This window comes from Thermothelomyces heterothallicus (genome assembly GCF_042370625.1).
Source record: "Thermothelomyces heterothallicus CBS 202.75 unplaced genomic scaffold P884_scaffold_31, whole genome shotgun sequence".
In the NCBI taxonomy this organism is placed as follows: Eukaryota; Fungi; Ascomycota; class Sordariomycetes; order Sordariales; family Chaetomiaceae; genus Thermothelomyces; species Thermothelomyces heterothallicus.
Genome location: NW_027192592.1, coordinates 289,600 through 317,533, shown reverse-complemented (window position 1 = coordinate 317,533; position 27,934 = coordinate 289,600). Strand labels below are relative to the sequence as shown.

Genomic DNA, 27,934 nt, shown 5'->3' with positions numbered 1-27,934 from the left:
ATCGAAATAGGAGAAATCGCTAGTATCGCTATAGATAGAACCAAGTTTATATACTATTAGAAGACTAAGAAACGCGATAAAGTAAAAGAAATACCTAAAGAGTATAAAGGATACCTAGTATTCGAAGCAAAGTATCTAGAAGGATTACTAGAATATAGCCTATAGGACTATAAGATTAAGCTTAAGGAAGGAGCGTGACTAAAGTTCTTTAAGATCTATTATACTAGCTAGACCTAGAACGAAGAACTAAAACGATATCTAGAGGAGAACCTTCGAAGAGGGTATATCTACCTATCGATATTACTAGTAGGATATCTGATCCTATTTGTACTAAAGAAGGATAGAAAGCTATAGTTATACGTTAACTACTAGTAACTTAATAAATAGATTATAAAGAACCGATACCTATTACTATTAATCTCTTAGCTCTAGGATTAGTTAGTAAGAGCCTAATACTTTATATGTCTTAATTTACTATCTATATATAACTATATCTAGATTAAAGAAGGCGATAAGTAGAAGATAGCCTTTAGGATACCCTATAGGTATTATAAATACCTTATTATATTATTTAGCCTTATAAATATATTAGTAACGTTCTAAATATTAATTAATTATATGATCTAACCCTTTCTTAATAAATTTATAGTATATTATCTTAATAATATACTTATCTTCTCTAAAACGATAGATAAGCATCGGAAGTATATTAGAGTAATATTAGATATATTATATAAGTATAAGCTATTAGTTAATGAAGAAAAGAGCGAGTTCTATGTTAAAGAAGATAGTCTTTCTAGGATATAAGATATCTCTAGGTTAGATTTAGATAGAACCTTTAAAGGTCAAAGCTATCTAGGAATAGCTAGAACCGACGACCACGATAGAAGTACAAGGATTTATTAGATTTGCTAACTTTTATCGAATGTTTATCTAGAACTTTAGTATAATTGCTTGACCGTTATATAAGCTTATAAAGAAAAATATAGAATTTTAATAGGAAGATAAATATAAGAAGGCCTTTACTGATATTCGAAACGCTATTACTATAGACCCTATATTAGTATTACCTAATCTATAGAAACTATTTAAGGTTAAAACGGCTACTTTAGACTATACTATTGGAGGATAGTTAGGATAATAAGATAAGTAAGGGAAGCTATACCCTATAGCCTTCTTCTCTAAAAAGCTTAATAGATTATATCTTAACTATCTAATCTATAATAAGGAACTACTAGTAATTATTAAAGCATTTCGTGAATAGAGACTATACCTTAGTAATATAACTAAACTAATATAAGTATATATAGACTATAAAAACCTATAATACTTTATAACGATAAAGGAACTTAATAGATAACAAATATAATAGGTAGAATTTCTATTAGAATTTAACTTTATTATACTCTATAAGAAAGGTATAGAAAATATATATATAGATACCTTAAGTAGAAGACCAGATTACGGAAGAGGGAAAACGATATTACCGTTACTATTACTAAATAAGTAACTAGATAGGTCGTTATAATACCTAATATAACCCCTTATAAACGAAGATAACCTAATATAACTATTTATAGAATATTATATAATCTTTAGGGAAGAATAAAGGGATGATACTAAGTACTAAATAATATCTAGACCTAAAGTACCTAAGGAAGTAGAAGAACAAGATAGAAAACTTTGGTACTATGGCAAGGTATATATATATAGGTATAATAAACAAATGGAAATGATCTAAGAACTATATAAATTACGATTCGGAGGATATAAAGGTATTACCAAAATAATCGCCTAAGTTAAACGGTACTATAACTTTCTATAACTAAGTATAAGAGTAAAGGAAGTCGTACAGAACTATAATATCTATAACTATAGCAAGGTAATACGATATAAGCTATATAGATTACTTTAACTATTGCTAATAGCTAAGAGACTATAGAGTTTAGTTATAATAGACTTTATTATAAAGCTTCTAAGATCTAAGGATATAGCTATAAGAGTGATCTATAATAGTATCTTTATTATAGTAAATCGCTAAATAAAATAGGTATACTTCTTTCTATATAAGGAATCCTAGATAGTTAAATAACTTGTAGATATAATCTATTAGTAAGTTATATTAGTATATACCTAGCTATATAAGTAGATTATAGACCAAGATATAAAGTTTATATTAAAGTTCTAATAAGCGTTAATATAACGCTTAGGCGTTAATAGTAAGTTATTAATAGTATACTACCTATAAATAGATAGATAAATAGAATAACTTAATCAAGTTATAGAGTAATATCTCTATTTATATATCAATTATTAATAGGATAACTAGGTAATACTATTACTAATAATATAGCTTATATATAATATAATACTAATAAAAACTACTAAGGTTATACTATTCTTTATAAACTATAGGTATAAAACAGACTTATACTAAGGACTAAAAGTTACTATACTATAAGTAATAATCAAGGTAGAGCAAATATATATACTATATAAAAGGCTTAAAGAAGAACTTAAGTTTATTAGAATTAGAATAAAGACCTATTATAATAAATATAGGCTTAAGGGACCTTACCTAGAGAGGGAAGATAAAGTCTACCTAATCTTACAAAATTTACAAACTAAATAACTAAATATAAAGCTAGACTTTAAAAAGATCAGACCCTTTATTATCAAAGAACAAATCTTAACATCTAATAACTAACTATTATTACCATTATCTATATAATTATTAATAGACGTTTTTTATATTTTACTTCTCGAACTAATACTAAAGAACGCCAAAATCGCTATAGATATCAAAGTAGAAGACAAAGAGGAAGAATAGGACGTCGAAGAAATCTTAGATTTACAAATCGTTAATAGAGAACCATAATACCTAGTTAAATAGCTTGATTTTAGACTAGAAGACAACTTATAGGAACTAGTTAAGAACCTAAGTTACCTTAAGAAACTTTAGTAATTTTATTAGAGGAAACCTAATTAACTAAAAGCGACAAACTAGAGACTAACCCGAAATCGGCTAGTAAGGATAGATCTAAAGGAACTTTAGAATATATAGTATCCTAAAGCTACCTGAAATCGGCAGACAAGTAAGATAAGGTTAAAGAAGATATAGTAACCCTAGAAGCCTCTACTACTACTACCTTAGCCTCTGTATATTCTACCTACTCTAACTCCTCTATAGTATTAATACCTTATATAACCGCCCTTATCATTTTCTCGAGCTATATTTTCTTTTACTTTCGAAGGTAACGAACTTTAGTATTAGCAGCCTTAGCTAGCGCTTTGGCCTGCTCTAACTCTGACTTGACTTTATTATATTAAGATACGATCTTCTAAAGTTACTAAGTAATAATGCCTTAAGTATTATAGAACGATTTATAGCGATAGATATACTTATAATAAGTAGAAGAATTAGATAGGGACGCCTTATAGATAAGCCCTTATAATTTATAGAAAGAGCAAAGAGTCTTTATAATAATTAGAGAACGAAGGATAACTTCTAATAAGTTATTATACTAGATAGTCTTATAATAAGGAGTGTTGGATTTTAACTTCTTCCTTATATAGCCTAACATTATATTAATAACTAATAGAGGGAAAGGAAAAGAGATATAATTATTTATAAGTATAGGGTATTAATGCTATTTAAAATAAACCTAAGTCTTTCAAGGACAAAAGACCTAAGGGAAGGGTATTATATTATAATTAGGCTATATAAGGCGACCTAATAGAGTATAATAGCACTAACTAGAGAAGGATCGTTTAGAGAAACCAATAATCTACTAAAGATCATTAAAGAAAGCAAACAATCTATAAAGGCTAGGATAGATTATAAGGAACAATTAACAATCTATATAATCTAAGAAAGGACTAGGAAGATAGGAAATTATATATAGTTACTCGTTCTAATAGACTCTAGGAGTTTACTAGTGATAGTAATTACAATTATAGTACTCCTAATAGCATTATATTATTATAAGAGATAACTCTATTATTATAAACCCTTTAGCTTTACCGAACTCCTTAGATGCCTTATATATATACTTCCTACTTGATAACCTTTATCTAAACCCTTTTAGAAGAAGTCTAAGTTAGGTTTGTTATACTTATTTAGATCTCTAACTACCTTCTTCCTCTTTAATAGCTAAGCTACCTCTAACTATACCTTTAGAGCTTCGTTTTCCTATTATAACTAGGCTAGTTAAAAGTCTTTCCGGTCGAATGCTTTTTTAACCTTCCTAAATAAGAGCCTATATATAGAGAGGTACTAAGTCTTGGTAGCTAGATTGGTTAGCTGACTATGTAAGTCTAACTTCCTCTGTAGTGTACTGAAAATTGGGTTAGTAGCTCCTTTTAATGGCTAGGAGTGTTAAATAGGTTCCGGAGTCTGTATAGAAGCTAGCTATTAGCTAGTATTAACTATATTATTGGAGTTTTCTAATAGAAGTCTACTTATCAGGGGTTTAGCTATATTAACTAGCTATAACCTAGATGCCCTCTATCCTGCTTTGATATTCTAGGATATAATAGCCTCCTTCCGAGCCCTTATAATACATTTGATTATCAATTACTTGCCTATTGCTGATGACTCGGCCTAGGAAGTTATATTATTAAGGAGCTTCTAGTAGGTATATTTCAGGGGGGAGAAGATTGATAAATCTAATGGTTAGAGGACGTAAGAGGTATATAGTAGTAAAAAGAGTAACTAGATATTGTTCTTATAATATAGCTATATAAAATCGTTAGTTAAATGACTATCGTGGCCGTCTAGAATTAGAAGCTGTTGCTAGGAACTGTCCTCTAGCTAGGTATAAGGAATGAGGACTTCTTGGAGCCATTCGACTATAATAGTTCGGTTGGTCTAGCCTGTTTCTATTACCGTGAACTTCTAGTCCTTCAAATCCGTCTTGTTATAGACTGATGATAATTAACAGCCAATCGTAGTTTGCTAGTGTTGCATCAATCAGTTAGCCCACAGCAAGTGTAAAAAAAAACTAAAAAAAAAAAAAAAAAAACTTATGTAAGCGAATCGTGGCTTAGAATCGTTGCCGTCATATCTAGCCTGCCGAATAATTAATCATTTAAGCGGTAAGTTTCCCCTGCCAAACGGCTGACGCGTCCCGATTTATTTTAAGCAATGGCTTGTATAACTCTCCTATTATCAGATCTCTCATAGCAACAATACAGCAAGGGTGATATGGCTGTGAAGGTTCGGTTAACGCTCATGGCATAATTAATTAACACGAGAGTAGCTTGCAGTCCCAAGGGAATGCACGAGATCCATGAGTTTGTGTCGGATGTCTTGGGCGGCTGCAGAACTGTGAAACTGCAAAAGCGAGGGCGCAATTGCTACTTCTAGCAATTGAACCTAAGTTGGTATTCGGGCAAGAACCGTTGGGTTTGGGTAGCGGCTGAGGCGAGCTCCGAGACACAATGTAATCGGGCGGCCTTGGTGCACCAAGCTCCTTCCACGGCCCTTGCCAGTGCCGAGAGACAGCCGGGGTTAGGGTTACCAATGCTAATCCCAAGTCGTGGAGGACCAAGCACATAATTAGAAGGAATGTTCTTCATCCTTCTTCAGGATGTTTTGAAGGGGGAGGCATGGGGCATCTTTCGACGGCATTGTTGATCATGGCAAGTCGAGTGCACCATGGCTAGTTACCTACCTAATTAATTATACTTGAAAAAAGAAGAATGTGTTTCGGGGAGAGAACCCCGCTAGATAATAGTGAACCCCTTCCACGCACAGGCTGATACAACGGTGGTGCGCGAGTGGCATCCCCGTCAATATGAGGAAGGCATTTCGACTATCAAGCCCGATTCCAAGCCTCCACTGCGAAGCCATTGTAGAAGAAAGCTTGTGATCGATGAGCTCCTTGTGCATCGCCGGCAGACTGTCTTGTCTTTACAAGAGCTAATTCTGCCGTCGATTTAGAGTCGCCTAGTTATCCTTGCCGCGGGTACTGTACGCTAATTAATCACGCCAGGAGAAGGGACATATTCTCGTTATGCTGGCGGTATGTTTTTTTTTTCTTTGGCAAACGCATAGCTTCCATTCAATCCGGCTGAATGAGTGGGGGTTAATATACTCTCCCCCAACCAGTGCCATGGAACTTGAGGCTTCTCTGAGTAAGTATTTAATTAATAATGGCAGGCTCCGATTGTATGAGGTGGTAAGAGGCTGCGAGACAGGAGGGACGATGGTTGCTGGCTTGACTGATTCAGCGGTTGTGGTTTCCGGTTTCCTGATCCTCTTACGTTGGGAGTGCTCTGTGGAATGGAGATACATATGGACAGTAATCAATACGGATTACCTTATACTGTGGCAGGATTGAGAGGACCACGCTAATGCGAGGCTCTTACCCGCATGTGGATTGCCAGTGCTGTTTCGCCGTGTTATTCATTGGTCTCGGGTCATGGCGTGACATCCGAGGTGATGACAAATGCAGTAATATCCGAACTCACCACCCTGTCACCCGCCCTCTCGTTGAAGATGATTTCTAATTCGGCGATGCGTGGAATGCCTTAATTAGGTCTGATGTCAGGATACCATGACTAGTGGACTAAAGTGTACATAACGGCCCGGAGTATCGATATGAACTCCCCATATTAATCGTACAGGATCACAAATCGACCTTATTCCAGCATAATAAAACATCGCCAAAACCCCAAACACGCATACGCGCAACACAGAAGACACCCCCCCCCCCACACACTCTCTCACTCTCTCACTTGGATCTAGAAACAGAGACAACCATGGTCTATCGCATTCGCGTCGCCATCATCGGCCTCTCCTCCAGCGCAAAGACGGCCTGGGCCTCGCGCGCCCACCTGCCCTACTTGTTCTCGTCCCGGGGGCGGTCCAAGTACGAGGTGGTGGCGCTGCTCAACTCGACGGCCGAGGCGGCGCGCGCGGCGGCGGCGGCGTACGGACTGCCGCTCGAGACGACGCGCACGTACGGCGACCCTGCCGAGCTGGCGGCCGACGACGGGGTCGACCTGGTCGTGTGCACGACGCGCGTCGACAAGCACTACGCCACCGTCCTCGACAGCGTCCGCCGGGGCAAGGACGTCTTCGTCGAGTGGCCGCTGGCACAGGACGGGCGGCACGCGCGCGAGCTGGCCGACGAGGCCGGCAAGGCGGGTATTAGGACCATCGTCGGGCTACAGGGCGTCAAGGCGCCCGTCGTGGCCAAACTGCGGGAAGTCCTGGAGGGCGGGAGGATCGGCAAGGTGCTGAGCTCCGAGCTCAGGGTGTTTGGCGGCTTGAACGACCGGCACGGGGTCCCCCAGAGCCTCTCGTACTTTACCCAGCTGGAGGTCGGGGGGAATGTCTATACCATTGGGTTCGCGCATAGTGAGTTAATTATCGCGTGATTGCGACTCGGAGGGGATGAGGGAAGCATCCCTGATTAACGCGACGCAGTTTTTGATATGGTTTTGGCCGTCCTTGGCGAGCTCGCCTCGGCTAAGGGCGACTTCCACCTGCAGCGGCCGGAGGTTGAGCTCCTTGACGGAGCTGGCAATGCCGTGGGGACCGCCCAGTCCACCGTTCCCGACCTGATTCTGCTCTCCGGGAAGTGGAACGAGTCCCACATCACCCAACGCAACGCCACGCTGCACTACCGCTTCCGCCGCGGCCAGCCGTTCCCCGGGGACCCCGTGCTGTCATGGACCATTGCCGGTGAGAAAGGAGAGATCAAAGTGACCTCCCCGAAGCATACGTTCATCCAAGCTGGTGATGAGTCCGTGCCGTCCTTCTTTGAGCTCCACGACTATGAGACGAATGCCGTGGACAAGGTTGAGTGGCAGTGGGCCGATTGGCAGCAGGAGCTACCGTTCCCGGCAAGGGGCATCGGGGCGTTGTACGAAGCCTTCGCCGAGGTCAAGGCCGGTGGGGCCCAGGAAAGCTACGCGACGTTCGACATTGCCGCGAGGCGACATGAGCTACTAGACAGCCTGCTGTCGGAGTGGAAGGCTTAGGTTCGGGTTGGTTTGATCGCGTGCAGGTCGGTCGGTCCCCTTTTCGTTTGGACTTCTTAGCAACCGGGTTTGATCAGTCTCAGCGTTTGGCGTAATCTGATAATAAGATGCACCCCGGGTCGATATCGGGGTCCTATTTCTTAACTCTATGACGCCGCCGACTCTGAGCGACCGGCCGTATTGCTCTTGGACGCGGCATTCCCCTTGGTTCGAGATCCGAAGAAACTCCTTCCCCTGCTCTGCTTCTTTGCGACGGGCTCCTGTCCTCTCAACGTCTGCAGGTCGATAAAACACTGGGGGAACACTCCCGTCTTCCCCTTGCTGTTCGTGCCTGACCAGCACCAGTAGTCTGCATAGAGGCACTGGACGTTCGTGATGACCTCCCCTTTACCAAATGATAGCCATGGCGCTCCTGCAGTCTCTGGTGGCTGCCACTTCCATCTCGCCGTCACGCTCATGCCGCTCTCCCCACCAGCCGGTATCTCTGTCTCCTGCGGGGGCCGCAACTCGATGGCCTTTGCCGGGAATGCTCCGAAATCGCCGTCGTGTCTCCCGAGGCAATACTTCCCTCCCCATTTTTCTGGGAAGATGACTCCCAGGATGCGGGCGCCCTCCATGAATTCGAGCATGTCCGCCTCGTATCTCGGCGGTTTGTCTAGCTTCCCCCTTCCGGGACGACGGTAGTGATCTCTTACCGCGATTGCCGTCGGCAGCTTGGCCACGTTCTCCGGCATCGGCACTGGGATCGGGGTCTCGGGAAGGTGTAGGTCGAATTCCAGCGGCGCGGAGTCCGGCAATTTGCCGTAGCACACTGAGACACCGGCTATGCAGGCGAGCGGTTGGGGGTGGCGCGCGAGGTGGCGCAGGAGGTCGTCCGGCGACCGGAAGACGGTGGCGTCTCCTTCTCTGGTGCAGGCGCCCGCCTGCACGCACCAGAGGCAGGCGTAGTGCGTTTCCCCGCTGCTTCTTTGCCGGAGGTGGGATTTGAAGAGGAGCCGCAGGCGGTAACGGGCCCCGGACTCGGAGGTGCGGACCGCTTCGGCTGAGGGACAGGTCAGAGACAAAGGATGGAGGAGAAAGACGCGGCGACAAACGGACTTACGCTTATTTCCCTTGTCGAGCTCAATGTCGTCTAAACTGTGAGCGTATCCGCAGTCACCGCACGCCCCGACCATGGTTACTTCGTACCGAAAGGGGACTGTGATGCCGTCAGATGCCCTCAGCATGTCACCCGCACCGGCTCCCGTAGCAGTAACGCCATGGTCATACTCAGAAGTGAGCTTTATGCTCCCCCAGTGCCCATCCTTCCTAAACCTGGTGGCACCCCTGCAAAGCCCCTTCAATTTGTAATATGTGCTATCTTCGCGTATTGTGCAGTCAGGGGCCCGGGGAGTTGCCGGCCGCGACTTGCGCCAGTCACTGTTGTAGCCAGATTCCCTCAACATATCGTCGAATCCAATCCTACCGGATTCTGCGCTGCTGCTGCTCGATACAAGAGGCGGCACCGAGGCTCTTGATTCATCCATGATGGCAGACTCCGGTCCATTGGTTTCCTCCTCAAGGACCACAGAGTCTAGGCTGGCCAGTACGGCCGACGAGGATATACTGGCGGTTGACATGACGGACCTGCTGGTTTCGGTGATGCCTGGGCTGGGAGGAGAGTCGAAAGTCCTCCTGCGTTCCGATGTAACGGATGTGAGGCTGCCAAGTTGTAATTCTTCCGGGTCCGCCGTGGGAGAAGCGGGAGGTGTGAAGGAGTCGTGTGGGTTTGTCTGGCAAGGCGAACAGGCATCGGCATGTTGGCTTGACTGAGACCGGTGTGCTGCCATTGCCTTGGCGGACATCTCGTTTGACGAAGACGACAAACGCCGGGTGACTCCCGGACGCTGCCGCGCAGGCTCGCTCAGTTCAAGAGATGGATGCCCCGCACCCCTATGGGTTGTGTTCGCTTTTGACGGAGCTCTTGGGCGGGTGGAGTGGGCGGATGGCGGACGAGATCCGGGACCAGCCCGCGTCTCTGGCCGAGGTGGTAGGGGGGGTAGAGGAGGGAACCCGCCTGGCGGCAATGCAGGCGCTGTGGTCTCCAGCTGGAGCCGATTTGCAGTTTCAACAACATCGAGGGCGAGCGCCCTGGTTGCTGCGCGGAGGGCAACATATCTTGCCTGATCAATTTCCTCTAACTGGGTAGAACCATGAAAATTCCGGAGGAGATCCTCAAGATGCAAACGCTTTTTCTCAATGGAGGCTAGGACGAGGAATTGAAGTCAGTAAAGAGCGAGCCGGATCGAGTAGTGACAAACTCCAGACGTCTTACATTGCCGCACGATCGCGTCCCGAACGCCATCGTCGTACTTGCTCGCCTGGTCCTGCCAGACACTTTGCACCTTGTTCAGTGCGCGCTGGCCTTCTCGAAGCAGGGCGTGTGCGGCGCTGGCGATGGGATCGGCATGGCCCGCGGACCCGGGGGCCTGGAGAGGGACAAGGGTGGTGGTGCTGGCCACAGCGTTCTTCCCGATCGAGACCACGTCCCGCAGGGGCCGGATGAGAAGGTCTTCATCTCCTGCCATTACCGGGACGCTGTTGAATAGAGCCGACCGTGACAATTCGATTGCGTCAACGTAGTCGAGCGAAAAGGGGACGAACAAGACAGAAAGAAACGCGTCTAATTTACCCGTGACACGTTGGAGGACAGTGGAGGACTAATTAGAGAATCGAAGGTTTTGTGGAAGACTGCGTTGGATCCATCAAGTTCCGTTGTTCCGTTGGAGTTGGCAACCCTCGCTTCCTGGAAGCCAAGGTAAGTGAATACTGTACATACATACATACCAAGCCTGATCCAGGCCACTGGAACTTGAACGCTGCATCGCGTGGGACATGTATGGACTGTCCAGGGTGTCTTGTGTGCGCAATAGTGGTGTAGTATCATACGAGCCGAAATTCTGAACCCTGTGCTAGCGGTGCGCTGCGACACGCGCCTGCGTTGCACTTCCAAGGTCCAAGAAGCGCGGTGGAGAGGGCCACCGATAAATCAGATGCCAGACAAAGTACGGATCCGTAGTGTAGTGCGTGTGTGGAGTCACTCGCGGGAAGGTGGGGGTTTCTCGGTTGATAAATCGAAGGCGAATCAAAGATGGTGGTTCTGAGGCGCCAAGGGTCCGATTCAGCATCGTGCTCGTTTGCGCATCGCTCATTCGCTGCAAACTCTTCGGTCCAAGCCGGAGATTGCGCGCTTGCGATGTGCCTGCCTTATCCGTAGTACCATGGATCCGTGGAATTGAATCTTGCATCGAACTTGCCCGCCAAAACAGAGAGTAAAGATGCTGAATCAACACCAACTCCAGTCAAACTATTATTGCTAAGTACGTGTAGTAATGTCACCAGAAGGTATAGAAATACGATTTTCCAACATATATTCCTGAGCCCGCATCACTTGTTTACCATTGTTCCAGAGGATCAAAACCATGAGCCACCAACTCGAGCACAGCTCGGGTTCGAGCTGCGCAATCGGAGAACACATCGGACTTCGAACTGCTTTTGCCCAAGTCGGCACGCCAATGGTGTGCATCTGCCATCACCCCGGCTTCGATATCCGCCCCAGTGCATTGGGCCAACAAGGTGTGACAAGGCCAGTTTTAGGGTTGCGCAGGATATTCGAGGCCAAGACCACGTGCACGAACGTCTGGCTCCCAAAGAGCAACCAACCAACCAACCCCCCCCCCCTGCTGCTCTGACATTGACCGAGGGTTTCAGGCCACAGACTGCCAGTGAATTGCTGTCGAAATAGCTCAGAATCTGCGAGTCAGGGTCGCCGGGATCCGTTGAACCACTGGTTACCAAACCGAGACCAACCTCCCGTCCGAGGGAAGGAACTCGGTCATCAAGATAACGCTACCACCGCACAACATGCGGCGCATGCGCGAGCTCCCGCGGTACATCGGGTGTGGCCCGTTCGCATTCGGACTGCAGCCAAGTTCAACATACCGCTGTACATACGCTCAAACCTGACGCCGCTTGGTTTTCTTGGGATCACCCGGCGCGGCAAAGCGCCAAATCATCAGCAGGCGGCAGAGGTGCATGTACTGCGTATGTGCGGATTGCATATGTAATTAAGGTACATACTTACACTTGTAACCCCCACCTGCCGCAGGGCTGACAAGGGGTTCTAGAATGACTCTCGACCCATCGCTGCCGCTTGTCTTCCCATTAGGGGACCGTGGGTTCCCTTACCGAAGCGATCTTTGGGTTAAGTGACCTCCTCACCCGCCCAGGGGCCACGTTGAGCGCCCAAACCCCACACGTGTGTGTGGGAGGGCCCGATGGGCACGTAGCATATGTATGTATATCGCACGCGGCACCCCACATTGACTTTCAGATCCTTGAACCCGTCGTCTGCTCAGGCGTCCCTCTTCACGACCTTGACGCCGTTCTTGCTTCAACATGGGACCGTTTGGCAACCTTGGGGAGAGTCTCCGGTCTTTCACCCCACAGGAGCGCCGCAACATTGCCCTGTACATCGCGGGGATTATGGTGTACAAGTTCGGTCTTGAAGCGTTCAACGGGTCGGTCATAGCACTTGCCACCAACAGATACGATCACGAAGCAGCCGTCAACGGAACGCCTAGTCGAACTTTTGAGCGAGTCGGTCTGCTCACTGGGCTAAATCAGGCCTGTCAATGTATCGGTTCCATTCTAATTGGACCCTTGGTACAGGCTGCCCCCCTCCCCCCCCCCCCCCAAACCCAAAAAAAAAAAAAAAAAACAAAAAAACAAAAAAAAAGACATCAGGAGACATTACTCTAACAAGCTCGACTCAGGTGAAAAGATACCCTACTAAGAATGTGCTCGCCTGTGCCATCGTTATCTTTGGAGCCTGCTCGGCTCTGTTACTCATTATCGACGCGGCGACCGGAGGTACCTTCATGCCTGCAGCTTCTCGCACCAACCAGCACGACCATGGCCACTACGGAAAGTCAGGATAACCATATCATAATCTAGAGGGAGCAGGTTGGCCGCTAACGACCCTTTAGTTACAACACAGACGTAATGATACCGGTGTACTGCGTGTGCGGCATCGTGTACGGCATGGTGGAGCTCATCCGCCGGGTCATCCCTCGCGATATTGTTGGGGGAAACATCCAGAAGCTGAAGAGGCTGGATTCCATGGTTCATATATTCTACGAGGTATCCGGTACGGCTGGGGCATTTACGACAGGGCTGGTCATCATCCCCCAGCTCGGCAACAACATGGCCTTTATCGTCACGCCCGCCTGCTTCCTCATCAGCGCCGTTGCCTGGGTTTTCATCAGCGATCTGGGCTTCCGCCGCCGGACCGCAGGCATGCAAGCAATCGAAAGGCCGTCCTACTTCAAGGCCGCCCTCAGCGGCCTCTACCTCTTTGTCGAGTCGATCTGGGTCGGCGCCAAGATCCTCTTCACCTCGCGCAAGTTCGTCTGGCTCGTGCCGGGCTACTCGGTCGCGCTCTACGCCCACCGGTTCCTGGAAAACAACGTGGCCCCGCAGATAGCCCAGCGATACATGGGCAACTCGGCCTGGGCGCAGATCATCGTCGGCGGCTCGAACCTGGGCGAGCTGATCGGCGCGTTCTCGGTCTTCCTCTTCACCAACGCCGTGCAAACGCCCATGCCCTGGCTGCGCCTGGACGCGCTGATGCTGCTGATCGTCTGGTACATACCGTTCTGGCGGCCCCCGCCGGGCCGCGTCGGCCAGGCATGGATCGCCGCCGCCACGTTCGCGCCCATCTCGTACGGCTGGGCCTCGGGCGACGTGTCGCTCGCCGCCTACATCCAGGCGTCCCTGGCCCGCATCGAGTCGCAGAACAAGAACGTGTCGGCCCTCGGCGCCGTCATGGCGTTCCTCTACTCCTTCTACATCACCACCTACGCCGTCGCGGGGACCCTCCTGGGGAGATACCTCGACGGCGTGTACAACAGCACGGGCGGCAGCGGCGGCGGCGGCGAGGTCCGCACCGGCCTGCTCTTCACCGCGGGCGTGCAGATGACGGTCATCTCGGCGCTCGTGTTGGCGTCCACGTTTGTGCCCAAGGGCGCGTTCGCGTTCAACCCCAAGATGATCTCGGACGAGTCGCTCGAGGACGAGCACATCGAGATCGAGGAGCAGCGGCCGGGCCCGGGCCCGGCCGAGGAGTACAATCTAAAGGACGGATTCAAGAACGCGGGGAGTTATTGCAGTAGCGAGGATGGATCGGAGTCGAGGGTGGTTAAGAAGATCAGCGAGATATTGTAGCGGGTGTATGTCTTGGTGGTTGGGTGGTCCCTCCTGAGTAAAGCGTGTATGTATGTACATATCATTAGTTGATGATACACGCCCTTGGCGTCTGGGTTTGGGAGGGATATTGTAGACGTACGGGTTCTTCAATTTTGGGAAACCAGTTTACCATGTCTAACCGGGAAAGCCGTTCGAAAAGCTGCCAATGGTTAATTTAGGTAGCCGGGAGTCGTGTCTGTGTTGGTTTTCAAAAGAAGGCGGCGTGTAATCAAGAATCTCTGGGGTCCAGGATATCCCCCAAGAAACGCAGGGGGCATAACAAACACCCCAGAGTGAACCCCTTCTTTCCGCAAGCCCTACTCCTGACGTCGACCTATGTCTAAGTATCTCGCTGCTCACAGCGTCGCCAACGCGGATTGTCTCATCCATCCCTCACAATCAGCTCTCCACGCTCCTGGCTTTTGGTATTGGCCGCCCCGCTCAGGGTACCGGGACTACAGCGCCGGCGCTGTCCTCAGCTGGTTACGGACATCCTGGTCGAGGGGGGAGGGTCCGTCATGGACGTAGTGGTAATTAGACAGGGCGCGTGCTTATGTTCTTGCCCGAAACGAGATGGCGGTAATTAATAAACGTTGTACGAGATGCCGTGGGCACCGCCAGACGGATCGACGCGGAGGAACACACGACTGAGCGGTTAGGCGTGCACCACGCGGACGCAGATGTCGCAGTTAACCCGCCCTGGCTAATGGTATGCCACATGGTTGGTGTTGATTTTGTAACAGAGGACGCCAACCGATGATGAGTACTTGTCGTGCGGCGTGATATCGTGGGAGCGTCGGCAGGAACACCCAGACCAGGTCTTCCAGACCAGATCCAGGCCAGATCTAGGCCAGATCCAGGAGAAACACCGCATTCTCTCTCTCTCTCTCTCTCTCTCTCTGTTGTTGATGGCTCCTCGAGTGCAAGATAATTAAACAGCAACAATGCCGAACATAGTGTTCAAACAGATAGGCGTGATTTAAAGAGAAAAGAAAGAAAGAGAGGGGGAAGAGATAAAAAAAATGGAGAGTAGTTAGCGGTAGGAAGAGGAGTCATCTCTTGCTGCCGAGGAGCAAACCTCAATTCCAAGTAACTCTTGCGGGTGTGCGGCTACGGAAACCCTGCTCAGGATTCCTGGATACACCCTTGCAGTTCCCCATACTATTGTGCTTTTCCTGGGCAAACGTATTTCCGGCATGAAACGGATCCCTTTCCCCATCGACCGCCGTCCGTGCTGTCACCCGATGGTTTCTGCGAGCGATGTCAGATTTGTTAGGTAAGGTATGTAATTTCAACCGAAAACGATGCCAATGTTGGTCACATCCTCATCTAAGAAACCCCGGAAGTATAATTGCGGAATCTTATCAATCCGTGAAAGTGTAACTTCGAGATGGTTGTGATGTCGTGGGTACCTTGAATTAATTACAGAAAGCAGTTCCTACGGGTTCACGCTCCACTTCATAATTAGTGAGCGAACCCGTCGTCTAGACGTCTACCCGAGGTTTTAAGTTTAATGTCTACGACTCGCCCCAGCAGTCATGCCATCTCATAAACCCCTTTTTCTGGATTGCTCGGCATGGCGTCAGGAAAGGCTGCCCGTGTTACGGCGGTGCTGGGAGTCATAAAGGGGTTCTAATTATAGAAGATAATTCGTGTATTACCTACGCCGGTTTGTTAGACGGTTCAAGGACTTCAAGCCAGCAAATAACATGCCCTCCGGAAATGTATCTCAAAGATACTCATGGACAGAATGGGCGTTGCTAAACGGGAACAATCAGAATTGTGGGTCAAAGTGTAATCCGTATCATTGTGTCTGCCGAGAAAACGGTCCTTGTCCTGTAGCAAATCGGAATGCCAGGACACGATCTCCGACTAGGATTGAAGAGGCATGCTAAGAAGTCTTGGATACACCAAGCTTCTCGGCCCGCGTAACCCCACCTTTGAGGCTGCAAGTTAGTTAATATCCCCTGCCAAGCTCATCGCCCTCATCGCAGGGCGGAGAAGGAAAAAAAGGCTAATGAAAAGAAGTGAAAAAAGTGATGTCAGCGAGAAGGCGGGGGCAACAGAGAGAAACGGGAAGGTAGAAAAAAACGACTGTTGAACCCATCATGTTGGCTAGGAAATCCAGCTAGTACTCCGTATAATTACTGCCGGTATCCGACTGGCGAAGGACCCCGTCTCCTTTCGGGTGCATTGCCCACCAATGGAGGGACAGCAGCGCATTGGGCTCCCGAAGTCCGGCCGATAGTACGAGAGAGGCGCATTCCCGGGGTGGTGTGGCGAAGGGCTGACCTTGATAGAAAGCATCGCGCAAGGGGGAGAACGAGTTCGAACTGCTGCTTTTGCTTGGAGCGCTTAAAGATTGATGCTTACGGAGTAATCTCTAATTAGCACTTTCCCCAATCCTCCACATCCGACCCCAGCTTAGCGTATGTAGAGTACATACATACAAGGACATTCTTACGCGCGTAGTTACAGGTGCAGGTGCTGTGCGTACACTACGCCAAACGAGGTTGGGTTGTCCGTTCGGCGTGTCGACAACATCCACGGCACAGAATTCCCTGCTTCGTCCGCGATCACTTGACTCTTTACCGAAGCTAAATAGCGAGAATTGCTGAGATTGTTGGCAGACTGGAGGTGACAAACCACCAGGATGTTGCTCCCCGCACGAAAGCACGCGGCGAGGTTGGGAAGGTGAAAAGACGAAGCTGACCACCTTCTCGTGCCCCGGTGCCCAGTGGTCCCGCTTGGGCTGCAACGTTGCCTTGTACATACACTATGTTCCGCCGAACTGTGCAGGCCGCTTCCCACTTCCTTCCTGCCGCTTTCTCCGGACCTTCCTCACTTAGCGTGTGGGGTAATTCTTCCCCAGATCCCCGCCCTTCCCCTCAGTGGAGTGCAAAACACCAAGGAGATCCTCCAACACGGTTTACTACTGAGCCCAAGCGTGTCGCAGGCAGTCTTGTAAGTACGTATGTCCACACAATACTTGGAACAATCATTGATGTGCACAACGAGCAGCAGCAGCAAAATGTCCCGTGGATGTTCTCGCTCCATGTTCATAATACTTGTAGCTTCCACAGCTTATAGCGTCACCTTTGCCTTGTTCGGGTGTGCACGTCGCAGGGCTCCAATGCCCGTTAATTCCGGCCCCTTTACCCTGTCACGCACCATGCGAGACAACGAGTGGGTGCCAATCAGACGCGGCTCGGTGCTATCTAACCCCTGAGGCGAATAACATAGTGTAGCGTTCGGCCTGGGTTTCCCCCGTTGCGTACCCCACGCCTTGCAAGTATGGATAACATACGTACGACAAACATGCTGTGCTGCGGACCGTACAATAATTCCCATGCTTGTTATTTGGACCCCCCTCCCCCGGCGGTTGTCTCCTTGGTCTTTCAATCGGGCCGTCAAATGGTACGTACGATCGACAGGCGAGCTCGAGGTCGGCAGTAAAACCCCCATCAATACTCGCCTCACCCTTCCGCTTCTTCTCTTCATTTCTTTTTTTCTTTTTTTTTTCCCCTTTCCCGTCCTCGTCCCTTTCCATACCTACGTGCCTTATCTAAGTCTTCGTAGATACGCTATTCATCATTGAGGCAAACACCAGCCAAGATGAGCAGTAGCCCGACCGACGACACCAAACCGCGCAGCGATGGCTTCGAGGTCGCTGCCGAGGCGGGCCATACCTTCACCCTGGACGAAAAAGCGAAGGTGGCCGACTACAAAGCCGATGCCGTCGCGGCAGAGAATGCGGAGCACAACATGACCGTCTTGGAGGCCGTTCGGGCGTACCCGATGGCCTCCTTCTGGGCGTTTGTCATGTCCTTCACCATCGTACGCGCCCTCTTGCCTTCTCCCGGCTCTTTTCCCCATCATTCGTATCGTCATCCATCGTGGGATGGGAACCGGGTGGAGTGAAGCACAGCTGATGCAGGTGTGGCAGATTATGGAGTCGTACGACGTCTTCCTCATCGGCAACTTTGTCGCCCTCCCTGCGTTTATACGAAAATACGGCGAGTACAGCGCGGAGAAGAACGTGACCGTCATCGTGCCCCATTGGCAGTCTGCGCTCCAGGTGTCGGGGCAGCTCGGCGCGCTGATCGGCGTCTTCGTGGCCGGGCCCCTGACCAGCCGCATCGGCTACCGCTGGGCGACCATCACCGGGCTCATGCTGCTCAACGCCTTCATCTTCACCTTTTACTTTGCCGAGTCCATGCCCGTCATCTTTTTGGCCCAGCTCCTCGAGGGCGTCCCGTGGGGCATCTTCATCGCCAACGCGCCCGCCTACTGCAGCGAGATCGTGCCCATCAAGCTGCGGGCCCCCGTCACCCAGATGCTGCAGATGTTCTGGGCCGTCGGCAGCATTATCGTGGGTGCCGTCACCTACGTGTACAATCAAATCGAGCACGAGCGGGCCTACAAGTAGGTTAATTACTCCGCGAACAGCACGCTTCCTGCCGTGACATCCATCAGTTGAAAGAAGGAAAAAGAGGCAAGGAAAAAGAGGCAAGACAAGAGAAGGAGAGAAGAATTCCGGGACTGACAATAATATAATTAATCACAGAATCCCTATCGCACTCCAATGGATGTTCCCCACCCCGCTCGCCATCCTCATGTTCATCGCACCCGAGTCGCCTTGGTGGCTGGTCCGGAAGGGCCGCCTCGAGGAGGCCGCCAAGTCGGTCGAGCGGCTCGGCCGGCGGTCCAGGCTGAACTCGGGCGAGACGGTCGCCATGATGCGCCGCGTCGTCGATCTCGAAAAGTCCGAGGGCGAGCCCAGCTTCTGGGAGCTCTTTCGGGGCACCGACACCTACCGCACCCTCATTGTCTGCGGCGCCTACGCCTCGCAGAACCTGACCGGCAATCTGATTGCCAACCAGGCCGTCTATTTCTTTGAGCGTGAGTTTTATTCCTTTTCTTTTTTTTTGGGGGGGGGGGTGGGTATGACGGGGGGGAAGCAATAATAAGAATAAGAAAACAGAAAGAAGAAGATGGAGGATGATTGCTGACGCAGAGACGTGCCCGCGCAGAGGCCGGCGTGTCCACAAATACGGCTTTCGCCCTCGGCCTCATCACCTCGGCCCTGCAGATGGTCTTCGTCATGCTGTCGTGGATCCTGACCACCTACTTCGGGCGGCGGAGCATCTACCTGTGGGGTACCTTCGTCAACGTCGTCCTGCTCCTCGCCCTCGGCATCGCCGGCTCCATCGGCGACCCCAAGGCGACCTCCGCCTCTCTGGCCCAGGCCTCCCTCGGCCTCATCATCTCGGTCCTCTTCACCTTCGGGGCCGCCCCGGCCTCCTGGGTCATCATCGGCGAGACCTCGTCCATCCGCCTCCGGCCCCTCACCACCGGCATCGGCCGCGCCTCTTACTACGTCGTCGAGATCCCCTGCATCTTCCTCGGAAGCTACATGCTCAACCCGACAGTACGACTATCCCTTTTCTCCCTCTTCTTTTATGTTTCCTCATTATTTTTATCCCTCCCTCCCTCCTTTCTTCTTTCCTTCTCTTGGTTTTCCTTCCTTACTGACACAGGTAATCACAGGGCGGAAACCTCGGTGGAAAGTGCGGCTACGTCTGGGCTGGGACCGGGCTGTTCTGCTTGATCGTAGCCTTCTTCTACTTGCCCGAGATGAAGGGCCGCTCGTACCGTGAGATCGACATCTTGTTCAGGCGCAAGGTCCCGGCTCGCAAGTGGAAGAAGACGGTGGTGGATGCCGAGGATGACGAGTAGTTAGACAGGGTTCCCTTCTCTTCGTTACTACTTATGCAAAGGAGCAGGTAGATATAAACCTGGGATGCGCACGTGCGTTCTGGTTGAGAGTGCTGATGCGCTTGCCAATGTACTGCCGTGTTGTTCTTCATGTCCCGTACGTACATACCTGGGCTCTGGATCACTGTCCCCAACGCCGAACATGTCAAGAGTAGTGGATTAAAACCGGAAAACGATCTATTGAGAGGCAGGGCAACTTATGGTACCATAGGACAAGCCTATTAACAATTTGTGGTCATGCTCGATACCGATATGCCTTGTCACAGTGGTAATGGCTCCTCGTTCTCGTACGGGTCCAAGGGTCGGTACCGAGTTCTCGAACAGACTGCCGGTGTATATATTGCTATTTACCTGTCAGCAAGCCTAACGTCAAAGGACAAAAAAGTGTATATACATCAGATAAGTCAACTATTTATGAAGGTTAATTAAGACTTAAGCCTATTTTGTGTTGTTTACAACGAAGCTAGCTAAGGTACTCTAGCTTTGCTTCTGGTTAGTTTATAGGGTAAGTAACAAAGCGATTATCCCCGAGACTATGTAGTTTACCGACATTACTAATATAGGTACGTTCTGTAGATCATGATGTGTCTCGTAATACGACCTGAGTTTTTGTCTCTACTCTTTCTTCAGTTTTTCTTGTTTTTCTTTTTTTTTTGGAAAGGAACATGTTAAAAGACAAGACCGACCGGGAAGGGGATTAAAGATACCTCTAAAACAGCGATTTGATAATTGAGGAACCAGAACATGGGGTTATGTTCAAGACATTTCTGTCGACATTCTTCATCTCATCACTCTCTCGCCCATCAATTCCTAACTCATAAATCAACGATGGCACGGGTTTCAAGCTTCTTGGCATCTAATTATCAGATGCCGTAGAGAGGGCGGAAGTCATGATCTGCGAAGCTCCATCGCACACTAACAAGGCAAGAAGACGGTGGAGACGCCCCAGACGATGGTTTAATCAGGTTTCGTAAAAGGGACCTAAACGGGCAGTTTCATGAGAGCCACGGTGCCCTCATGTTGCCCGTCTCAAATCTCGACAGACTCTGGCATGCGATAACCTGGTTTACTCGGGAGAGAAACAAACTCGGCACGCCCAATAGTTACCTGTCCTTTCGGAGATTTTTAGTAGAGTTGCAAGTAACCAATACGGGCGGGGTATGATTTGATAGCAGCACCTCTCGTTGGCGTTGAACATGGGAAAATTTCCTCTAATTCTCCAGGGTCTGCTTCACCGGAAACGGAGTGCTCTCCTCCTTCAAGCTAAATGAGCAAACTCCGCCGGCCGAGCACAGCCCGCTGAGATTCTCGCCGACCCTGAAACTCGCCGTCCCCGCTAACGTCTGGCCGTCCTTGTCCAGCTCGAAGCGCAGCTTGAAGTTGGTGGTCGGCGAGGCCTCGCCGTCGTCCGCCTCGAGCATCGCAAACCTCCATCGTCCGCCCGGCACCTCGGAGCAGGCGTTGACCGTACCGTAGGGCGGCTCCTCGAACGTCGAGGTGGCGGCGCAGAAGGCCGTAACTGGGGTCTGGTCGTTGGGATCCGAGATGGTGGCGTTGATGACGCTGTGGGGCGAGCTGCCCGGTCGGTCTGGGGGGCTGAAGGTCGTGAGCTCCGAGATGAGCCACAGCTCGAGGGCCAAAGTCGCTGTCGCGAGAGCGGCGAAGCTCAATAAGTACGTTATTAGGCCGCCGGAGGCGTGCATTCTTCTCGAATATATCGGAACGGCTGTTTATGCTCCTGAGCGTGGGCAGTGGTGATGTTGATGAGAAAGAGTTCCTCACGTAATTAGGTTCCCTGGGGTAACAATGCTCCTAATAAATACAATGTCGGGATGCTTGCCAATGGCTGGTTACACACTAATTATTGGTACCCTGTCAACCAGATAACCCGAGTAGCCTGAGTGAATGTCGTGTTTGGCGTTCTTGGCCTCGCGCCGATTCCAATAATTAATAGGAATTGCACGAGCATCCAGAATGCCCCTTTCCAGCCAGGAGTTCCGCGGCTAAAACGCAGTGCAACACATCGGATAGGTAGCGTTCTTCCGTCCGTTTCTCATATAGCCAAGGTTGTAATTTGGTTTCTAGGCTTGTGCTTTTGGATTTCTGACTGTGTAGCATTGAAAAGCTGCTGGATCGTAATAATAAGGTAGATCTAACATGTCGGCTGCTGTAACCCCCCCTTTCGGGGTTATGTACAGAAAGTAATCCGTAGATGAGATTTGAGAGCACAAGTCATTGCTTAATTAAATACCTAGATATACTAAGGCCAGGGCGACTCGTCACATCCCGGCTAGAGCGTGCGTCATGTCCCGTCTTCAAGGACGATGTGATGCTTTGTTAGGTAGCACTGCAGGTGACTTGTCTGTACCAGTATGTATCCTACTTAAATGCCTGCAGGAAGAGAAGAAGTTCCAGCGAACTAATTAGTCCACGCCGTCGGGTGCACTAAGAGGGGGCGATCAACAAGTTAGCTCGGGATCAATTGCCAGGTAATCGCCAAACAGTTCGCCATTTTCATCTTCTTGCGGCCAAAAAGAAGTAAGTGCAGGTAGGTGGCGGCGGCGGAGTGTAATAATTAATAATACATCCTAACAAACCAAACCCTCCAAGAAACATGTTGTTTGGACTGTGTTAGATCCAAGCTCATTGCAGCTGCCAGTAAAGACAGGAAACACTCTTGGCAGAAAAAAAGGAAAAGAAAAAGCAGCGTAAGCTGGAGTGAACTTCTGTTCGAAAACTTTTCGCTGGGTGATGTAGTACAATCATCAACATTAACCATTACTCGGTGACCACGTGTTGATTTGGGTACCTTACTTATCAGAGTCGACGACGATCACTTCAAGTGAGCTCATTTCTTTACCCAATGGGGAAACTGGGGTAGTGAGGGCAAGCAACCTGCAGGATCTTCAGGTAAGACATTACGGTTGGCTTTGAAGACGGCCGAGTATGTCATGGTCTTGGAGTGCAGCTGCCTCAAAAGATCCCAACTCGGCTTAGCGACCTCTCACCCGGCCTATTAAATATTACACAGCTTGGTCCAGCCATGTATGAATTTAGTTCAACGCCATTAGGTTGATGAGGAACATATCGGCTTTTAATATTGCCCACGTTGAGCACGCAGATGCTACTAATTCTAGGGTATGGGAAGTATTATTAGGAGCACTGAGAAGCAGATAATAAGTAATTATGCATTCTAGGCTCACGTTCGGATGCTTTTTATTATAGGGCATCTGACTCTGAACGCCGAGTCTATTAGTTGGTAGGGAACACGGATTACCACCCTTATCTTCCACTACACCAGGCCCTAATGGGTGTGGTGGGGTCGAATAAGTGGTTGGTATTGGTTACGGATCTGCACTGCAGCTGATCGCATTCGTGGGCAAAAGAGCAGCCCCTTCGTTATGACTGAGCCCGTTTCCTTGTTTCACATCCGTACTACGGGTACTTCCGCGGAGTTAAAGCAGCAATGTAATACAGGGAACCATGAGCGTATTGTGAAGCGGCCCTGGACGAAGGGAGGGTGGGGAGAGTGAGGGGGGAGGGGGAGGGATTTGTTGACTGGCTCGGATTCACATTTGGCATTGTAGGTCCATTTTGAACTCTGGAAGCCCTTGGCAGTGTATCGTGACATTGGGCGAGAAGAGGGGATGCCTGCCCAACTGGACCAGTATCGTTAGGGCTCTGGCACTCGGCCCCCAACTGATCGGATGTTGCCCCTCTTCGTTCCTGGCATGGGGTCGCCTGATGTTGGGAGACAGAGACACTACAGACTGCGTCAACAGCAACAAAATGGACCATCTGCCCACCAACACGATGGCTTCGGATACACTGATGTTTTTATACTTTGATTTAGCATGACCGAGCAGAAGGGCGTATTAACGCGGTGCTTAGTTGCAGTGGCATGCAGTCTCCTTGTCGCTTGGGACCGATTTGTAATCGCTGTGGGAATAATATGGCTCCGAGTATTACATACGCCAAGGTGGCACTATGTGCCTGATTGGTTGTAGATGGGCATCAAAAATCCCGTCATACCCAACGTCGAATTCCTGTTTCTGGGCTCGGGCGAGAGCGAGGCGCAAGAGCGCCTTCCTCAGCATCCAGAATGCGGAACACTTCTCCGGCCCGCCTGCAGATCATGCGCGGGTGATCCTGCAGCGGATCTCTTCGCTCAAACGGGAAGTAGACGTGGCGGCTTGAAGCGATTGGTGGTGGAACCCAAACCCCACTAAGCTGAACCACTCCGTTCGAATGGATGAACCGATCAAGTGAGGAGATACGAAAAGTATACATGCCAAATCTGGGGAACCAACATTGTCGATGCCAGCACGTGGAGAGTATCCGTCATCTGCGCATGTCGGGCTTCTTTTCAGCTCACATGTCAGACTTGTCGTCGGTCTCGTCCGAGTTCTGAGCGGATATCACGGCGATGTATAAGAACGATGGCGACGGGTGTATTAATTCCCCGCCTGGCCCGAGGGCTCTCTACGCAGTTATTCGTCAGAAGATCAAAAATAACCGGGAAAAGCACATAATTATCAGTTATCCGTATCAATCATATACAAGCAACTATTCTCTCCTCCATCCACCATGACAGACGCATTCTTCTTCGGCAGCGACGGGAACACCATCCTAGAAGCGCTAGCCTTTGCAGACTTCACCTCCGTTCAGGCGAAGAGAGAAGGCATCAGGACCCTTCCGGTAAGTGATCCCGGGCGCTCCCACGACTCGATTAGATATATTAATGACTCCCGTGTAGCTCCCAGGCGTTCGTTGCCAAAAATGCGCCGAAAACGGGGAGGAGGTTTGGGTTGTCCCAGGCCTAATATGTGGGAAATGCGGCACTCCGGCCCCCAGTCAGGATCTCTCGGACTTTCCTGACCCCGACAGCGAGGAATAGCTTCAGTAAGGCCCACAAGGAAGACTGGGAATGCTCTGGCCCGGTGACTTGTGGGTTAGCCGAGTGTTGGGAGGAAGAACATGGATCAGATCAATCAGATGCGGAAATCAACGATCTTCGTATAATTATCTGCTATGGAGTTGATAGTGGTTGATTGAGGATGATGATGAAGAAGCTGACCAGGGCCACCCTGCAGGGAAGATGTGGTTGGCTGCAACCCTGGTGGGACCGGGAACCCTAGTGGGGCCCGGTCCACCCTGTCAATGATAAGCTTCATCATCATCATCACTCCGCGTTGTCCCCTGCTTATCACGAGTACCCTAACTACAGTACGGAGTAAGTCAACCCATAATTTAATTAATGCCAGCATCCGGGAACACCTCTCATCTCGAACAATTCTCCTTTAGTGACAGACCATCATAATAATCATATCTACAAATCCCAACATTGTTGTAATGTCCAGAGAAGAACAAGCCGCCTTCGTCGTCGCCGTAATTTTTGTTTTCCCCGTGTTATAGAGGGCATAGTTTCCATCCTCATCCGCTTTCGTTCAGCGCCTCATAGGTTTCTTTTCCGAACCAACCAAGGTCTTGTCCGCAGTATCTCGAGCCTGGCCGCGCCACGGGCAGTTCAGCATTGATGTTGGCCCCTGCCTCGACAAGCAGCCGCACGACGGCTCCGTGGCCCGCCTCGGCTGCCCAGTGGAGCGGGGTCCGGCCGTACGCGTCCCTGATGTCGACCCTCGCGCCGTGTTCCAGCAGCAGTCTGGCGCACTCGGGGCTGGCATGAGCCGCGAGATGCAGCGCCGAGACCGGGTGCTTCGGCGCCTTCTCCTTCTCCGCCTTCTCCCCTTTCCTCGTCTCCTCCCGCGACCCCCCCCCCCCGCCCCTGCCCCTTGCCCTGCCCCTGCCCCTGTCCCTGAGGCTCCTCAGTCCCCGCTCCAGGCCGAACCCCCCGCCCGCCGTGTCCAGGTCCGGCCCGGCGGCGTCGAACACGGCGTTGGCGTCTGCCCCGCCCTCCCGCAGCAACACCTCGACACATTCGGGCCGGTCCGCGAGAACGGCGACGTGCAGCGCCGTCTGGCCCCGGCCCGTCAACAGGGGTGTCGTCGTCGTCGTCACCGCCGGTGCCGCCCCGGTTCCGCTCCCACTACTCCCGCCGCTTCCGCTGCCGATCCCCCGGGCCGACGGCAGCCGCCGGTCCGCGCGGGCGCCGCTGCCGAGCAGGAACCGCACCACCTCGGTCGCGCCGGCCGCGCACGCCATGCTCAGCACCGTCTCGCCGGCGCCCGTGACGCGGTCGACGCGGGCGGCCTCGACGTCGGCGCCGCACGCCTCCACCAGGAACCGCACCATCTCCCGCTGCGCCCGGGGGCGGCGGCGACGACGACGAGGACGCAGGGGCCCCGCTCCCGCCGCCGCAGCAGCAGCTCCCGGGAGGGAAGCGGAGGCGCCGGCGCCGGCGCCGGCGCCGAAGGGCGACCGCACCGCGGCCATCAGTGGCGTCGTCCCGTGGTGGTTGCGCGCGTTGACGTCCACCCCCGCCGTCCGCGGGCGGCCCGCGCCCCCCGTGTTGGTGCTGCTGCCCTCCTCCGTGATGGGCAGCAGGTAGCGGGCGACCTTGTCGATGTCGAGGTCGGCGCAGCCGATGGTCAGGTCGGCCTGCAGCGGGAGCGAGATGTTCCCCGCGGGCCGGCCAGTCTTGGTAGGGGAGGGAGTATTAGTCGTAGGAGTGGTGGAGGTGGAGCGAGGGGAGGAGGAGGAGGAGGAGGATGGAGAGGAGGAGGGGAGAAGGCGGGTCAGGGCTGAGCGGAGGGAGTTTGAGACGCCGGGGCGGGAGCGTCTAAGGCGGTTGGAAGGCGACGGCTTGGTCGAGTCCGTCGTCGATGATGATGACGATGATGACGATGGTGCCTCTGAGGATGCTATTGTTGGTGCGAGGATGGTCCTGGTGAGGGACGCGATCTTGGTGGCGAGGAGCTCGTCCTGGAGCTCTTCGTCTGCTTGAGCTTGGAGGCAGCGACATCCGATCCCGTGGATGTGGATGCCGGGCAGGGCGTTATTCGGGTTCAGAAGCTCGCGGCATTCGGGTTTTCGAAGCCGCCTAGGACGAACCGGAGCCCGGGGTGTCCACGAGATCCTGGTGGACGGCTCTTCCTGAATTGTCCAAGCTGTGAGGGCGGGAGCATCTCTCCAGGAATGTCGTCTAACAGAAAGAGTCGTGGTCTGGGCCATCCCTTAGTTTTTCTCTCTCACCCTTTTTCTTTCCTCCTTATTTATTAGTTTCCTTTTCTCTTTTGTGCTCCTCCCAGATTGTTCGGCGCCGTCGTTCATCACCCAGATTCTCTCCTCCCTCCCCTTCCCAGGTAGGATGCCCCTTTGCACTTAAATCCACCTGATTGTCTCCCGGACTGAACATAGCTCAGCCTGACTGTTACAGCACTTTTTTCTGTGGTCGAGGAAGCCCCGTCGTAAGCCACGCACCGGGCGCTTGGCATAGGCTCCCCATAGGGCTAGGACACGTCGCTTCGGGCCAAACAGCCGGTAGCTGAATGTACTAGTGTCCTGTTGAGACCCGCATAAGAGCCGCAGTTTGTGCGTTGGTGGAGGCCGTCTCAGCCTCAAAGGATCCGGATTGGGAATTCCGTGCGAGACTTTCCCCGCCACATGGCTCCCTCCAGTGATGCTCATTGTCGTCCTTCAGCCCAGGTGTGTTGGCGGGTCTGGTTGTATGTACATGTACATACAACATATACAGTACGGATTATTATGGACAGTCCGGTACCCGGGAGCTGTTAAGACTGGTCAGAGAACGATAAGGAGTAAAAGAGGACGAAGTAAATATTATATGAATCGAATTAACTGGCCCGGGTTTAGTCTCGATTATCCTCTCTCATATCCCAAATTTCTTCCCTGCCCCATCGACCATTATTTTTTCTTGGTGAGGTCGTTTTACGTCGTCGGTGTTTTCAACTTGGCGTAG

At 50.5% G+C, this 27,934-nt stretch overlaps 7 protein-coding genes across 7 annotated transcripts; 4 read left to right on the top strand and 3 right to left on the bottom strand.

Moving 5' to 3' along the window:
* Positions 1-6,765: 6,765 nt before the first annotated feature.
* Positions 6,766-7,992, top strand: P884DRAFT_294757 (uncharacterized protein; the record flags this gene model as incomplete). Its single annotated transcript, XM_069444297.1, has 2 exons — positions 6,766-7,366; positions 7,436-7,992. 2 exons carry the CDS (start codon positions 6,766-6,768, stop codon positions 7,990-7,992), a joined length of 1,158 nt encoding a protein of 385 aa, XP_069294221.1.
* On the bottom strand, positions 7,982-10,972 carry P884DRAFT_332413 (uncharacterized protein). Its single transcript, XM_069445788.1, has 3 exons — positions 10,307-10,972; positions 9,095-10,237; positions 7,982-9,034 (listed from the first exon to the last, which is right to left on the bottom strand). Exons 1-3 carry the CDS (start codon positions 10,557-10,559, stop codon positions 8,139-8,141), a joined length of 2,292 nt encoding a protein of 763 aa, XP_069294220.1. The 5' UTR covers positions 10,560-10,972; the 3' UTR covers positions 7,982-8,138.
* A 1,457-nt stretch (positions 10,973-12,429) lies between these two features.
* On the top strand, positions 12,430-14,256 carry P884DRAFT_210096 (major facilitator superfamily domain-containing protein; the record flags this gene model as incomplete). Its single annotated transcript, XM_069438980.1, has 3 exons — positions 12,430-12,696; positions 12,807-12,961; positions 13,020-14,256. 3 exons carry the CDS (start codon positions 12,430-12,432, stop codon positions 14,254-14,256), a joined length of 1,659 nt encoding a protein of 552 aa, XP_069294219.1.
* A 3,636-nt stretch (positions 14,257-17,892) lies between these two features.
* On the top strand, positions 17,893-20,016 carry P884DRAFT_210265 (general substrate transporter; the record flags this gene model as incomplete). Its single annotated transcript, XM_069438989.1, has 5 exons — positions 17,893-18,114; positions 18,224-18,702; positions 18,845-19,179; positions 19,311-19,708; positions 19,828-20,016. 5 exons carry the CDS (start codon positions 17,893-17,895, stop codon positions 20,014-20,016), a joined length of 1,623 nt encoding a protein of 540 aa, XP_069294218.1.
* A 1,250-nt stretch (positions 20,017-21,266) lies between these two features.
* On the bottom strand, positions 21,267-21,758 carry P884DRAFT_272786 (uncharacterized protein; the record flags this gene model as incomplete). Its single annotated transcript, XM_069442550.1, has 1 exon — positions 21,267-21,758. The coding sequence occupies one exon, from the start codon at positions 21,756-21,758 to the stop codon at positions 21,267-21,269; it is 492 nt and encodes a 163-aa protein (XP_069294217.1).
* Positions 21,759-24,547: 2,789 nt separating this feature from the next.
* P884DRAFT_264297 (uncharacterized protein) lies at positions 24,548-25,166 on the top strand. The gene is made up of 2 exons (XM_069441835.1): positions 24,548-24,753; positions 24,812-25,166. The coding sequence occupies exons 1-2, from the start codon at positions 24,643-24,645 to the stop codon at positions 24,950-24,952; spliced, it is 252 nt and encodes an 83-aa protein (XP_069294216.1). The 5' UTR covers positions 24,548-24,642; the 3' UTR covers positions 24,953-25,166.
* Positions 25,167-25,299: 133 nt separating this feature from the next.
* On the bottom strand, positions 25,300-27,310 carry P884DRAFT_250822 (ankyrin repeat-containing domain protein). Its single transcript, XM_069440664.1, has 3 exons — positions 26,779-27,310; positions 25,904-26,652; positions 25,300-25,807 (listed from the first exon to the last, which is right to left on the bottom strand). The coding sequence occupies exons 1-3, from the start codon at positions 27,184-27,186 to the stop codon at positions 25,489-25,491; spliced, it is 1,476 nt and encodes a 491-aa protein (XP_069294215.1). The 5' UTR covers positions 27,187-27,310; the 3' UTR covers positions 25,300-25,488.
* Positions 27,311-27,934: the final 624 nt, after the last annotated feature.

Excerpts from the sequence above, each read along its gene's own strand:
- P884DRAFT_264297 (XM_069441835.1), top strand. The coding sequence starts at position 24,643 with ATGACAGACGCATTCTTCTTCGGCAGCGACGGGAACACCATCCTAGAA. Across the intron at positions 24,754-24,811 it reads AAGGCATCAGGACCCTTCCG|CTCCCAGGCGTTCGTTGCCA; the intron begins GTAAGTGATCCC and ends ACTCCCGTGTAG.
- P884DRAFT_332413 (XM_069445788.1), bottom strand. The coding sequence starts at position 10,559 with ATGGCAGGAGATGAAGACCTTCTCATCCGGCCCCTGCGGGACGTGGTC. Across the intron at positions 10,238-10,306 it reads GGACGCGATCGTGCGGCAAT|CCTCCATTGAGAAAAAGCGT; the intron begins GTAAGACGTCTG and ends TCCTCGTCCTAG. Across the intron at positions 9,035-9,094 it reads GCTCGACAAGGGAAATAAGC|CCGAAGCGGTCCGCACCTCC; the intron begins GTAAGTCCGTTT and ends CCTGTCCCTCAG.
- P884DRAFT_250822 (XM_069440664.1), bottom strand. The coding sequence starts at position 27,186 with ATGGCCCAGACCACGACTCTTTCTGTTAGACGACATTCCTGGAGAGAT. Across the intron at positions 26,653-26,778 it reads TTAGACGCTCCCGCCCCGGC|ACTGGCCGGCCCGCGGGGAA; the intron begins GTCTCAAACTCC and ends TCCCCTACCAAG. Across the intron at positions 25,808-25,903 it reads CTGGACACGGCGGGCGGGGG|GAAAGGGGAGAAGGCGGAGA; the intron begins GTTCGGCCTGGA and ends GGAGGAGACGAG.